This window comes from Pediculus humanus, genomic scaffold (assembly GCF_000006295.1).
Source record: "Pediculus humanus corporis 1103172108266 genomic scaffold, whole genome shotgun sequence".
Lineage (NCBI taxonomy): Eukaryota > Metazoa > Arthropoda > Insecta > Psocodea > Pediculidae > Pediculus > Pediculus humanus.
Genome location: NW_002987835.1, coordinates 435711 through 451337, shown reverse-complemented (window position 1 = coordinate 451337; position 15627 = coordinate 435711). Strand labels below are relative to the sequence as shown.

General features: G+C 26.6%; 2 protein-coding genes across 2 annotated transcripts; both read right to left on the bottom strand.

The window, feature by feature from the left end:
- Positions 1-813: 813 nt before the first annotated feature.
- Positions 814-3600, bottom strand: Phum_PHUM498370 (serine/threonine-protein kinase OSR1, putative; the record flags this gene model as incomplete). Its single annotated transcript, XM_002430733.1, has 8 exons — positions 814-891; positions 981-1167; positions 1250-1582; positions 1800-2035; positions 2257-2422; positions 2537-2787; positions 2857-2969; positions 3525-3600. 8 exons carry the CDS (start codon positions 3598-3600, stop codon positions 814-816), a joined length of 1440 nt encoding a protein of 479 aa, XP_002430778.1.
- Positions 3601-12237: 8637 nt separating this feature from the next.
- Phum_PHUM498360 (uncharacterized protein) lies at positions 12238-15610 on the bottom strand (the record flags this gene model as incomplete). The annotated part of the gene is made up of 13 exons (XM_002430732.1): positions 12238-12525; positions 12606-12841; positions 12930-13169; positions 13245-13362; positions 13455-13652; positions 13737-13884; positions 13985-14108; positions 14215-14303; positions 14379-14608; positions 14689-14920; positions 14994-15109; positions 15202-15420; positions 15494-15610. The coding sequence occupies 13 exons, from the start codon at positions 15608-15610 to the stop codon at positions 12238-12240; spliced, it is 2355 nt and encodes a 784-aa protein (XP_002430777.1).
- Positions 15611-15627: the final 17 nt, after the last annotated feature.

Sequence of the window (15627 nt, the reverse complement as noted above, 5' to 3'; positions counted from 1 at the left end):
GGCATCGTTTTTAATAATAAAATTAAATAAAAATTTTATTGGCTCTTTTAATAATCAGTTGAATTAATTATTGGCTCAAAATACTTTTGTTGTTGTTTTTTTTATAGTTTGATAAAAAACAAAAACAAAAAATAAACTTTTGAATATATGAGAGCAATGACCTAAATAATTGCGTAAACAAAAAAAATCCATTTCAAAGCATGCATGTGGGTTTTTATATTAGGAAATTGAGAAAATAATTATAATGTATTACCATAGTTTTATTTGTTATATTATTATTATTATTAATTATTTTTACATTTTAAATATTGTCTTTATTATCTTTGCGAACAAAGCATCATGATCTTGAAAGGCTTGTTTTGCAAAAAAAAAAAAAAAAAAAAAACTTATACATATATCTAACATGGTAGATGTTAATTAAAAAGGCAGCAGTAAACCGAATTAAATATTTTTTTATCCAGCAGTTTTTTTTTTATAACAATATATATATATATATATTTTTTAATCAGCTCACTACGTTTTGTAAACTTTCCCCTTTTTCCCCTTAAAAAAAAAAAAAAAAACAATTTAAAAATAAAAATAATAAAATAACAACAACAAACGCCCTCGCGCCATTTTCCGCGTGTTTCTTTTATTCCCATTCATTTCTCTATTTAAAAAAAAAAAAAAAAATTATTTTTCTGCAGCTAAACTGCTACTTCGAATGTATAGTGCAGGTGTGGGCATGTAAAGGTGAATGTAGAAAAAATGGCACTTGCAACCGAAGGAAAACTTTTTTTTTTTATTATTTAAAACCGAAAATTGAACCTTGGATCAATCGGTGATGCTGATTTGTGCAAATCCAATAAGCGCTTTATCATCTGCAACTTCGTTGGTTCCACAACCAGAATTCTTTAAAAAAAAAATTTTTTTAATTAAAGATTATTTAAATTTGTGGTTGTTGTTTCCCCCCCCCCCCAATTGATTGTTCGCTCACTCACCAAAGGAAACGTGACGGCTCGTAGTAGTCCTTGACTGTCTATAAGCTTTTGAAGATTAGCAGCTATTGCAATTATGTCTTTACCATCTACAAGACCAGCTTGCATTAGTTCCGTTGCAATACCTTCGGCCGAATCTTTACCGATTCCAAATTCAAATCGTATATCATTTAATTCTTTTTTAGGATTTCTAAAACAACAAACAAACGAACAAATTATAATAAGGGAGAAATGTTTTCCTCTTTGGTTGTTGTTTGTAGACTATAAGGTACCTCATGCGAAGAACTAAATTAATTGGTGCCGCATTTTGAGTCGAACCTTCGGCTTCTACCTCATCTTCGCTCCCACTCGATGCGGCTGCTATCGAATTCATTGGTTTCTCGGTTACTTCATCATCCGACGATTTATCCTCTTCTTCCGAACTCCAAACCCATTCACCGGTCACGGTTCGATGCAAACGTCCGCTTGCTCCCGATTGACGTTTGCTCGCTTTTTGAACTCTTGCTTCGACGCTGGGCCCAATGGCGACCAACGTTTGTTGCAAATATTTTTTATCTTTTGCTTTTCTAAAAAACGGATGTTTCAATAGTTCCGATGCCGGTGGCCTGAAATCATTTCAAAATCGTTCGAATATATAATTAAAAAAAATATGAATTTAAAAAAAAAAAATAATAATTTCGCTTCGCCAAAAACGAATAGATAATAATAATAATAATAATAATAATTGTAAATATTAAAAAAACCTTGTTAGATAATTAAGGAAACAGTGTGTGATTATAAGCGAAAAAAGGCGTATTCAAACAATTGAAGCCGGTGCGATACCTCTTTGATGGATCTTTTTGTAAACAATCCACCACCATTTTCCTAAATGTTTTCCCGTAAGCTTTGTATTGATCTTTTTCTTCTGCACCGGTGTCCAATGTCGGAGGCTCGTTTTGAAGTGTTAACATTAATACTTTCATTGGAGGATACTTGTGATAGGGAGCCGTGCCGGTCGCCATTTCTATTGCGGTTATACCAAATGACCAAATATCCGCTTTGAAATCGTACCCGTGATCCTAAAAAAAAATTATAATATTTAAATACTAGTTAAAAAATTTTTTTTTCAAATTCAAATTTTTTTTCATTCAAAATCGAAAGTTTTTTTTTTTTTTTTCGTGACGCAAACACGAAGTTTTACTGCGGCAACTTTCACCGCCATTATACACGATTAAAATATTTATTTATTAATTTTAATTTTGTTCGAAATGTAGCAATATGCAAAATAAAAAAAAATTACCTGTTCCATAACTTCTGGAGCCATCCAACAAGGAGTTCCTACAAATGTATGTCTAACTTTTTGTCTAGAAAGATCTCTTCCAGTAGCTAACCAGGCACTAACTCCAAAATCAGCAATTTGAACGCTTCCATCTTCTCCCAATAAAATATTACCAGCTTTTATGTCTCTAAATAATAAAAAAAAAAAAAAAACAAATTTAAGATATATTAAATATAATTAATTTGGTAGACGAAACCATTTTTGTTTCGAGAAAAAAAAAAAAAAAAAAAATAATAAGTACCTGTGAATCTGACCATTACAATGAAAATATTCTAAACCTTTCAAAACTTCTTTCAATACTGTAGCTATTGTACTTTCATCGAAAACTCCATGTTTACAATTAGAAACTCTCATTTTGTGTTTAATGACATCTAACAAAGAACCACCTTCTAATAATTTTAAAACGAGCCAAAGTTCTTCACGAACGACAAACGAAGTGTAATAAGTTACTACATTTTCATGATTACAACTTGACATGGCTTGAATTTCTTTCTGAAAATTAAATAAAAATAAATATTCGAGTGGTTGGTAAGTTAAAAAATAATAATAATAATAACTCACCAATAATTCATCCATGCTCGTGTTCCATTTTTCCAAATTGATTCTTTTGATTGCACATTTTTCCTGCCTCGGTTTGCATATTGCTGCATGAACGACAGCTGTGGCACCGACACCTAGCAAAAAAAAAAAAAAAAAAACTATACTAATTATAAATATTTCACATTTAACACCATGCTTTTATAATTGAGATAATCTAATTGAGTGATTCATGAGGCACAGGTAGTACAAAAATCATTTAAATGATGTAAATCAATTGTAAAATTTACACACAATGACAGTATAATTAAATGGCCATAAAGTTTTTTTTTTTACAATTTCAAGTAAACAAATCATTAATAAAAATATTTTAACCGGTTCAAACGAAATAATAAAATAAATAAATATTATTATAAATAAGGTGTTATAAAAAAAATTCAAATTTCAATCTATATTTCTACCGTGTTAAATATGTTAGTCATTTGTAATAAGAATAGTAAAAAAAAAAAAAAAAAAAAATTCTGTACATTTTATTTTCTTAACACACACACACACAAGGTTATAGTGATCTTATCGACGTGTTGGTATTTAAAATGTCAAAAAAAATAACATGACAAAATGTAAATAATTATAAATTATATTAAAAATAAACTTATTTAAATTTTTACATTTATGTCGTTAGTCTAACTTACCAATTACTTCTTTTAATTCGTAGTCATCTTTAGAATTCGGCCAAGGTTGAACATTTCCGCTACCAGCGGTAGCCATTTTATCTGACAATATGGACGTCGTTTCACTCGGTGTAGACTCGGAATTAAATGAGATTTTTCTAAAAAGTCCTTGAGTTCCCGCAGGAAAAACAGCCGGTGATAATTTACTTTTTAAAATGAAAAAAATAAAATGAAAAATTTTTTTACTATTTTTAATTTAATATTTATTCATTTTAATACGATTTTATTAAAATCACGTGTTGTTAACAAAAAGTTTTTCATTTGACTCGATTTCCGGTAGTTCGGAAAGACAGAAAATTTTTTATTATTTCATATTTCAAAAACGAATCTCACTAATATGAAATCTCGTCGTGAATAAAATTTAAACTTAATTATGTTTACCTAAATTAAAATTACGTAATTATTCGTGGGAGTGTTTTAAATTTAAATAAAATGTAAAATACTTTTAAAAATATTAAAATTAATTCAATTCGATGAATTTTTTTTTTTTTTAAACATTTGGCCATAAACTACTGCACACCTAAAAAAATTTTATGCTCAAGTTAAAAAAAAATGAAACAATACAAAATGATAAAACCCAAATTATTTGTTATAAAAATCTTTAAATGTAAAAAAAAAATCCCTTTTATCGCCATTTATTGTTATATGAAGCGTTTATTGTTAATGTATTAGTTGTGATTTTTTGTTTTTTCCTTTTATTTCTCCCCCCCCCCTCCGCTTCGTGCTAGAAAGAATCAAGAAAGTTTTGTGTTAAAATTTATTATAAAAAGCAAACATTTTACACCCCAAAAAATGATTATTATTATTATTATTATTAAAAAAAATACTCACCGTTGTTTTCCCAAATTTAATATAGGGAAATATTTTGTATTGCCATAAAATTCAATTGAATTATCGGATGACATCATGTTGACAGCTCCTGTTCTCCTCCTCCTTTCTTGTTGACAACTAGAAAAAAATCAAGGGACGGAAGCAGACATTGAAGAAGATGGATAATACCTGAACCACTGCCACTCACAAATGCCAAAACACAAGAGGAAAAAAAAAAAGAAATAAAAGCCCTTAATATGCAAAATTTTTTTTTCTTTCTGGATTTTTCCATCACCTTTTTTTCCAATTAAAATAATTCCCAATACTTTAAACCCCCCATTTTGTTTTATTTTTAGTTAAAACTTTTATTCCAATTAATGATAATGATAATGATAATAAGGAAATATAAAAACTTACCGCATTGTTTTTTTAACTATATCGGATTTGGCATTTGACATTGTGGCCATTATTATTATTAAGATGAAATCTTTTTTTTTTTTTTTAAATGAAATCAAAAACGTTTAAATATTTCAACAAATGCCACATAATATAAAATTTATTAAGGAGTCGCCTAAAAAAAAAAAAAAAATCAAAATTAAAATAAAATTTTTTTTTTTATATACGATTCGACGGGGATTTTTTTTTTATTTTTGACCACGACGACGAATATAATTTCCTTTTGTCTTATTTTTTTTTATTTTTAAAATAAACGAATTAAATAAAATATTATATTTATTAATCGTGTTATTATTTATATATATATGCGTGTGTTATAAAATTAGCCAAATAAATGTCGGTTTATATTATTTTTTAGAGTAAAAATTTAATTTAAAAAAACTTACGAATTTCGAAAAAATGGCTAAATTTTAATTACAATTTATTTTTAAATTATTATTTATTTTAATTTTAAAAAAAACTTATTTAAATTTAAAATTGAAAAAACACAAAACAAAATGGACACAACTTATCACGAGACCACACAATATTAAACTGATCGTTAAAAAAAAATTTTAATTAAATGAAATGAAATTTTTATTACTCTTTCAAGAAATTTTTTTTTTTTTACATTTGATTCGATAAATTTATATAAATATAATTACGCGTAAAAAGATAAATTTTATCTAATTAATAATAATATATTTAACGAAAAATCAAATTATAACGAATTACACAAATTTAAAACAAAAAAAAAAAAAAAAAAAACGTTTTTGTTAATTGCAAATCATTACAATTTAATAAAATATATAAAAATTTTGACGACAAATATTTTACTCAAGGGTGTGACGAATGTGCGACAAAAATCTCAGGGGTAAATAAACAAAAATAAAAATGGCGGCAACCTAAATAATTATTATTTACCTTTTTGTAATATTATCGTTTGTTTTTTTTTTTTTTTTGAAGTTTTTAAATAAAATTAAATGAGTAAATAAATAAATAATATATTTAAATATATTTTTTCGTTAATGATTGTATTAAAATTCGTATATTTTATTATTTTTTTTGTCAAAAAAAAAATTTTTTCCTGACGTCATTATTACGTCATTGCTTACGTCAGTCACGTCCAGTTTAATTTATATTATAATAAATTTTACTAAAAATTTCACTTTGTTTAAAATATATATTTTTTTACGTCACAAACTCTCGATTTCATTTTGTTTTTTTTTTTTTATAAATACGTACTCTGGCATTTCTATTCTTTAAAAATAATTAAAATATTTTAACGTAAATTTATATATAAAACGTTAGAATCGATAAGACTTTCACACACACACAAACTACAAAATGTCTTCTTCTTCTTCTTGACTTTGGTACGAACTCTAATATTTTTCAATTTAAAATCATTTATTATTATTATTATTATTACAATTATCATCATCATCTCGATGAAGATGACCTTAGAATCAGACTATTATAACTCACACGACGATGACGACACAAAAAACAAACTTTAAACAATATAAAAATCGTTATTAAAACGATAAATGACGTATCGTAACGGAATTTTCATAATTAATAATAATAATAATGAGATCGATTAAATGACATCAAATCATTATTATTATTATTTCCTGTTTTGTTTAGGGTGGCAACGTACGGTAGATTTTATAAAATTTAAAAACAAAAGCTTTAATGTCAGGTATGTTGTCAAGTAGGTTCGCTGACTTCTTGTTTGTTTGTTTGTTTGACAATCTGGCACCATTTAAAAACCTTGCAATGAAAAATGGTTGTTACGTAACACAACACAAGAAACGACAGCGACGATGGAACAACAACAGCAACAGGAACAACATAAACAAAACACGATCTGATATTAAACCAACAATGTGTGAGAGAGAGAGAGAGAGAGAGAGAGAGAAAATCTAACACAAAATGACTGTTAAATCTAATATTAAATTGTTTTAAAAAAAAAAAAAAATCTTTTTTCGTCCGACATTTTTAAATTTAAGAGAGAGAGAGAGAGAGAGAGAGAGAGAGAGAGAGATGTAGGTCTCGTAATTGTCAATTAACTAATAGTTATTTTTTTCGTTGGTTTAAATTTTTTTTTTTTCTGTCTTTGTCTTTTTCGACTGCTTTGTATTTTTTTTTTTATTAATCAAATCCGACATTTTTTATTTTTTTTTTTTATTTTTCATTGATGATCCATCACGCAAACAACAACAAAAACAAAAACGTCAGAATAAAAATAAAAAATATTATTATTATTATTATTATTAGTTTTCCTCTTTGTTTCCGACGGTGTTTATTATTATTATTATTATTATTATTATTATTATTATTATTATTACTGTTGGTAAAAAAAAAACATTTTCGAATGATAAATTCGTTTAAAACAATTTTCAAAATCTGTCATAAACAAAAAAAAACGTTAACAGGTGACTATAAAAACGTGAGCGCACACACACAAATATATATTGTCGTGTCAATAATAATAATAATGTTTTGGGGAGGGGAGGGGAGGTTATTTTCACTTATTTTGTGGGAGTTAACATGCCTTTAACAAATAATAATATTTTTTTTTTTTTTTTGTGCCTTCGTGTTTTATAAAAACAAAATTTAAATTTTTCTTTTTCTCTCCCACCTCTTTATGTTTCATAAAAAAGGCGGGGGGAGGGAATTGGGGGAGGAGGGAGGAGGAAGGGGAGGAGCCCCTCGTTTAATTATCAATTGATTATATAAAATATGTATTAATGGGTTCCATTTAGCACCCGGCACGAAAAGTTCTTTGCCCTCAAAAAAAAAAAAAATTTTTTTTACCTTTTTTTTTTTTTTTTTTAAAAAAAAAAAATTAATTGTTCAGTTCGTGTTGAACATAATAGAAAGGATTAATTTCAGTTTTTCTTTTTTTTTTTTTTTTTATCGTTTCCCTTTTTTACGTTTCCGGAAAAAATATAAAGAAAATTTTTTTTTTCTTTTTTTTTTATTAATTTTTGTGGGAAATATTTTGACGAAACTTTTTTTGTTTTTTTTTATTTAAATGAAAGATTTCGTTGGGTAAGTTTGATTATAAATTTTTTATTTTTTTGTCGTTGTAATGAAAAACGAAACTTACAACTACTGCAACAACAACTAATTCTACTATAAAAACGACAACAACAACAACAACGACGACGACATTTACTAATAAAACATCAACAAAAACTTCTACTACAAAAAAGATAACAGCAACATCTAATCCAATAAAAACAATAACAACAACAACAACATCTCCTCCTACAAAAATAATAATATCAACAACAACAACCTCTACTATTACAAAAACAACAACAACAACATCTACTCCTACAAAAACAACAACAACAACATCTACTGCTACAAAAAAGACAACAACAAGAACTACTACGTTTTCTATTACAACAACAACGACTACTTTTTCTATTACAACAACAAATACAACAATTTCAACATTTACTACTACAAAAACAGCAGCAACAACAACATCTCCTCCTACAAAAACAATAATAACAACAACAACAACAAGGACTACTACTCTTTCTACTACAACAACATCAACATTTACTATTATAAAAACAACAACTACTTTTACTACTGCGAAAACAACAACAACTAGTACTTCTACAACTATAAAAACAACAACAACTACTTTTACTACAACAACAACAATCAAAACCACAACATTTTACAACAATTCCATTAGTAAATACATATATTTATGTGTGTGTGTGTGTGTGTGCGTGTGTGGGTAAATGAGTGAAATTAAATAAAAATATTTTTATTTTAACAAAAGGTCAAAATTAAAATTTCACGTGACCTTTTATTCAGTTAGTCAATCTTTCTCTCTTTTTGAAAACAACTAACAAAAAAATAAAAAAATTATGTCAAAAGTCAAAATCATAATTAAAAATAATAATAATAATAATAATAATAATAATAATAATAATAATAATAATAATAATAATAATAATAATAATAATAATAATAATAATAATAATAATAATAATAATAATAATAATAATGATAATAATAATAATTTTAATTTCGTTATATGAGAGAAAATTATTATTTTGTTTTCTAGTTTCACTTTTGTTATATAATTATCAACGAAATTTTAATAGTTTCCTGGTAACAAAATATTATCATTATTATCATTATCATTATTATTATTATTAATATTATCATCACGGATTGAATGCGTTTATTTTAAAATTATTAAAAAAAAAAAAAAAAAAAAAAAGAAAATTTCATTTATATTTTCTTTCCTTTTTTTTTTTTTTGACAATATTTTTAAAAAATTCACAAATCGAGAGATGATTTGTAGTTGTGTGCGTGTGCGTGTGCGTGTGCACGTGTTTTACGCGTGTTTTAAAAAAATAATTAAAAACAAATTTAAAACGAAAAAAAAAAAAAAAAAAAAAAACAAAAAGTCATGACCGTGAAATTATTCGCGACATGAACATTTATTTTTTTTTTTTTTGCAAATTTTAATCACAAAAAAAAAAAAAAAGGAGAACTAAATAATAAAAAAAATTAGGTTAAGGACTTTAAAACAAACAAACAAACAAACAAAACAAAAACAAAAAACAATAAGCAAACAAACGCAAATTATTTCAACGTATGAAATCGAATCGAACGATCTATCGATCTATCGATTGCAATCGAATAATTTTTTTTTAAAAAATTCACCCACTGATAACTTCAAAAAGGGGGTAGTATCGATAAGTAACCACCCTCATCATCATCATCATCATCATTATTATTATTATCATTATTATTATTATTATTATTATCATTATTATTATTATTAATAAAAATTTAATTTTCGTGGGTGTAATATACCAAAAAAAATCCTTTCGATTCTCACTTCTTTTTTTTTTTTTAAATCATCCATTTGATAAATTACATTTAAACATGAAAAAGAAAATTCTTTTCTCTCTCTCTCTCTCTCTCTTTCTTTCTCTCTCTTTAGTTATCGTAATATATAGAAAATACGTTCGTTTGTTCGTTCGTGACGTTGTTGAAAAATTTAATGTCAAACGTTTGTTAGTACGTACCGAAAAACTTTTGCAAAAAAAAAAAAAAAAAAAATGGAAAAGTTTTTTCCTTTTCTATTTTTTTTCTAGAATGCCGCAACGATAATTTTCTTTGCCTTTTTTTATACGATGATAATAATGATGATAAGAATTAAATTTTGAATTAAAATGGTGACATGCGAGTTCAAGTTTGGAAAATTTTTTTTTTAAAAAAAGAATAACGTGGGTAGAAGGAACAGTCGAATATTCGAGAAATTGTAAGTAAGTCAAAAATTATTTTTCGAACGGGTAACTTTATAATAATAATAATAATAATAACGAATTCGTTGTTTTTAATTTAAGACGTGTAAAAAAATGACAAAAAAAAAAACGTTAAAACCGTTGGAATCTCCGCGTTCGCCATCTTCTCAATCATCATCATCATCATCATCATCATCAATTGATAATAACAAATGTTTGACGATAAAAAAAATTAACGGTTTTTACGAAATCGATAATTTCGACGAATCTCAACACGTCAACGGATGTCCGTTAAAATGGTTTTATAAAAAAAAACTATTGGAAAAAAATAAAATTTATAAAATTCAACGTATTTGTTCGAAAGAAAAAACGAGAACGATGGCGTCGAACGTGTCAACGAGTGGTAAAAAAAAAAAAAAAATTTACAAAGATAAAACTCCGATAGATGTTAAAATCCGTAAGTTTTTCTTTTTCCACTTTGAAATTTTACATCAAAACAATTTTCCCCGAAAATTATTTACGTTTTCCTTTTCAGATAAAATTAATTTGATTGAAAAATATGGTAAAAACGTGGATGGTTCCACGACGACGACGAATCTACCGCATATAATGCCACGTTCGAACTCTGATCCCACGTCGGAAAAAGAGAAATTAAAAAAACATAAAAAAAAATTAGCGTTTAAATTAAATAAGAAAATCGAACGAGATTTTTACGACAAAACCGATGATGAAGATGGCGCTGGCGGCGGCCATGATGGCGACGGCAGCCATGATGGCGGCGACGGCCATGATGGCGGCGACGACGGTTGGACCGACGTCGATGATTTCAACACGAAAAATCTCGATTCGTGCGATAAAATGTTAGTAAAAATTAATTCGTTATACATTTACTGGAAATTATTATTATTATTTCCACGTTTCGAATGAGAGAATTTCGATTTGAATTTATCATTTCAGGAAAAATTATTTGTTTCCGCGTCCTTTGGTCGGTTTGAAACCATTGTTAACGATTCTTCTTCTTCCTCATCAGGAAATGGGATGCTGTAAAACGGAAATAAGATTCGAATCAAAATCAGATATCAAAGGTAATTTAATTACGCATAATTTACGTCATCACTTAACTTTTATTAATAATTTTTACTTTTTTTTTTCTCTCTCTCTCGAGAAGAAAACATGAAATCGAAAACGTTGAGCGTTAAATCATTAGATTTTCCAGAATCCCAATTTATTAATAATAATAATAATAATGATAAATTAATTAAGAAATCATCTTATTTGAAAAAATCAACGACGAAATCCATTTTCGAACAAAATAAAAAATATCAAATACCAAATCCTGTAACGATAAATCTTCGTAATTTATCGAATTTAAAACCCGTCGATAAAATCAATTTACAACAAATAAAAAATTTAAAATATAAAAAAAGAATCGATAAATCGAACGATATTAAAAAATACGATCGATCACTATCGGCTTTGGTATACAAATTACAAAATAAAACAAATTATAGAAATTTTAGCGAATTTGAAACGTTTGATGATTTTCTTAAAAATATTACCGTCGAAGATGCCGAATGTAAAATTCGACGATTTTTTCATTATAATAAATCCGATGATAAATCTCCAATTATTACGTCATCCTCATCCTCGTCGTCGCCATCTTGGAAAAATAAAATTAATAATAATAATAATAATAATAATAAATTTATTAAACGTTGTTGTATTGATTCTTACGGTGATGGTAAATCTTCATCCACCGCCAACAAATCTGACGTCATTAACGAATCTTCTTTGACCTGTGACAAAATTAAAATATTTAATAAATTTAATAAATAATTTAAAATTAAATTTATTGCTGATTTTATTTAAATATTGTAAATTTATTTATTAATTTTTGTTTCTTTTAAATAAAAATCTCAATTTTAATTTCATCAATTTTTTGTTTTAACAATTCACAATATCATTCACGAAATTATAATTATTTAATTTAATAACAATAAATATATATATATAATAATAATACTAATTAATAATAATTATTTATATATATATATATTTTACATTAAAAAATTTTTTTTTTTTTTATAAAACTTTTAATAAGTAATATTTTAATAAAAAAAAAAAAGAAAAATACGCTAAAAAACCAAAATTTTCGATCTGTCCGCGTATGTAATATCATCGTCTAACGTTAAAAGGACCATAAATGAAAAAAACATGGATGCGGCACTGATAAAATGCCATATATCGTGATTATCGTAAAAATTTAACAATTGGCAAGGTTGATTGTAAAGCCTCGATTCCGCCGGAGTCAACCTCCACGATGTCGTTTTGCTAAAAAAGAAATAAAGTGCAAAAGTCCATCCCAAAACTGATACCAAAATGTAAAAAATGGATTGTGGCAAAAGACGTTCCTTGCAAATGAACTGGAAAGTAAAACCAAAAATCAAATTTAAAAAAAATGTCGACAGACAAATCCTCAACTTAGTCTTCATCTTCATCTCACCTTCATTATTATGTAAAAAAGCGTGTAAAGCATTAAATTAACCATAAATATGGACAATAGGTATGATGAAAAATTTTCAATTTTGTAAAAAAATCGTCCTATTGCGAGACCCCAATTGCAACCGTTGGCAACAATCAACAACAGGCACCTGCTCGGAAACAAAGGTTTGAAATAACCCCAGTGACAGTAAAAACAAAGTCGAAGCTCTTTGAAAAATTGACAAAACGAAATGTTTCCTGTTGGGGGGGTAAAAACAAAAAACATGTGAGAAAACAACAACCAAGTCCCCCCAAAAAAAAAAATGAAAAAGAAAAACCACAGTACCCAATTTCCATCTTCCCATATAATATATTTGCAACGATATATAGGCACAAATGGATAAATGCAAAATGGTGAATAATATCCAAAATGTCGGAGTGTTGTTGAAAACTCCACACATTCCAATGAATATAACTCCGGCGAGTGAAAAAAATGTCGAATAAGCCGTTGCGTTTATATCCGGATGTCTCGTTTGATAGATTTTTATCATGCATAGAGTCGATATGACATACATGAAACTGGAATCTGCCATTACGAATGAATACAATCATAAAAAAGTTTCAAATTAAACTTAAAATTCCAATATGGCGGATTTCATACCGAATTGAAAATTATAATGATTTGGACATATGTGATAGCAAGCACTCAATATTCCTTCAATTATCAATGCGGCACCCATCGCATAAAACAATCCAAAATGTTGCGGAATACCGTAAAACTGAAACAAAAACAAAATGAATCATTCCTGAAAACAAAATGGTGGGAAAAAAAAAAAAAAAAAAAAAAAAAACATTTAAAGTTTTCTCTCACCCTGTATAATTTTTTATTACTAAATATTTTTATCTTGTACAGTCTTTCTTTCATGGCCGTTATAAATATGAAAAGGCTTCCGAAAAGTAAATAACCGATATTGCTAAAAACGTGATTGAAATCCGAAAAAAATAAAAATGGATGAGCGCATAAAAAATTATAATAACACAAATCTTCTTCTCCCGTTTCGTTAACTTGCTGAAATTTATACAAAACCATTACAACTACCAACATAAGAAAAAAAAAAAAAAAAAAAAAAAATCAATCTTTAAAAAGTCTTACGTATTGATTGGTTATGACCAATTGTAAAACGGGTAAAAAATAAAAAATTGCAACCGTTAACAAATTCCACAAATACATTTCTGATTTTTTTTTTAAAACCGATTGATTTTTCCTAGCCAAATCGCACAGGTACATGTATCCCTTCAACCTGTAAATTTTTGACATTATTTTAACTTACAACAATTGAGAGAGAGAGAGAGAGAAAGAGAGAGAGATAGAAAAAAAATAAGAACTGGAATCACACTCACCTGAAAATATCTTTGTCGAATTCCACATCTGAAACGTTATCATAATCCGTTTCGTCCAGTGAAGAATCTGTTTTTATACTTAAAGTGTCTGTTCCCACTATAAACGGTCCTGGAGATGAAGGACCTGGAAAAATAAATTTAAAAATCATCGACTCATTAATCAATCATGAAACACTGTTTTCGTTCAGATTCCAAAACATGCAAAAAATATCGATTGGAAAAATACTTACTTAAAGCAGGAAGAACAGCATTTGATACCGAAGCAGACACTTCATTTTCAGATTCGATAAAACAATCATCTGGTATAAAATTTTTTTCTCTAAAAAATATATTTAAATATAAATTAATTATTTTAGTTTTATCAGTATTTCTACATATTGAAAAATAAACTCACTTATTGTAATTGTAATAAAAAACTGTAAACATCAAAGTACAAAAAAGTGAAAGAACTAATAATGTAAGTAAAACTGCAATTTTATAATCTGATGAAGAAATCGATTTTGAAAGTTGTACTGTAACACTTTTCGTTCTGTCATACTCATTCCCTAAAAACTTTGAAAAACAATAATTGTCTTCTCCGGTGACAATAAGAACTATATAAAAACCATTCGGAAAAGCATCTCTCTAAAAAAAATACAATTTTACAAAAAAATTATCTTCGAATAATATAAATAAATATTTAATGTAAAATATTGAATACACACTGTAAGAGTAAGACCTCCTTGTCTTGTTATGGTTTGAAAGTGACCCCTGTACTGAACATTTTCTTCCAAATCGAATATCGGACATGAAACATTTTGTATTGATACAATCATACAGGTATCATCATCGGAAGTAACGTGTAAAAGTATCGAGTTAACTTCTTCTGATTGAAACTCGTAAAGATAAAAATATGGAGTTGATGGTGTCACATTAACTGTTTTGCTTTCATTTAAACTAAAATTAAATAAAATATTTTCAGACTGAAAACTTTTATGACAAACAGTTGCAAAATTTAATAAATACTCACTCGATTAAGAAATCATACTGTAAATTTACAATAAGTTCAACTTGAAGTTTTTTTAAACTAAATGTTGATAATGTTAGCTTTACAGGAGCTATAGGAATGACTGAATTATTATTTTCCTGTAAAATAATGTGAAATGTAATAAATACATTAATTAAATAATACATATAGAAGATATTTAATAAAATTTTGTCTCTATTTATTTACTTACTGAATAATCGAAATTTAACAGGGAGCTATTAATTATATTGTAAGGGCACAAAGTTCTTTCAGTTTCTTTATATATAGAATAATGTTCTTTCGATTCTATGATGACAGGTAACTCCCATGATAAAACTCCTTTGTTTTGCATAACGACAACTAATAATGGATTTTCTCCATTACATTCATTGCATTTTAAAAATATTCTAGGAGGAACTTTATCTATATTCTATAATAAATGTAATATAAATACTTATTTAAACAATTTCATAAGTATAAAACCTAAACAAAATTTTTATTACCTGTGAAAGATTTTTAATTTCTATAATATATTCAACTGTATTGTCGATTGTGTAATTTTTTAAAACTCCAACTGGCAATTCTTTAACGACAACATTAAAATTATCGCAAATAATCATAGGTAAATTTGTTAAAA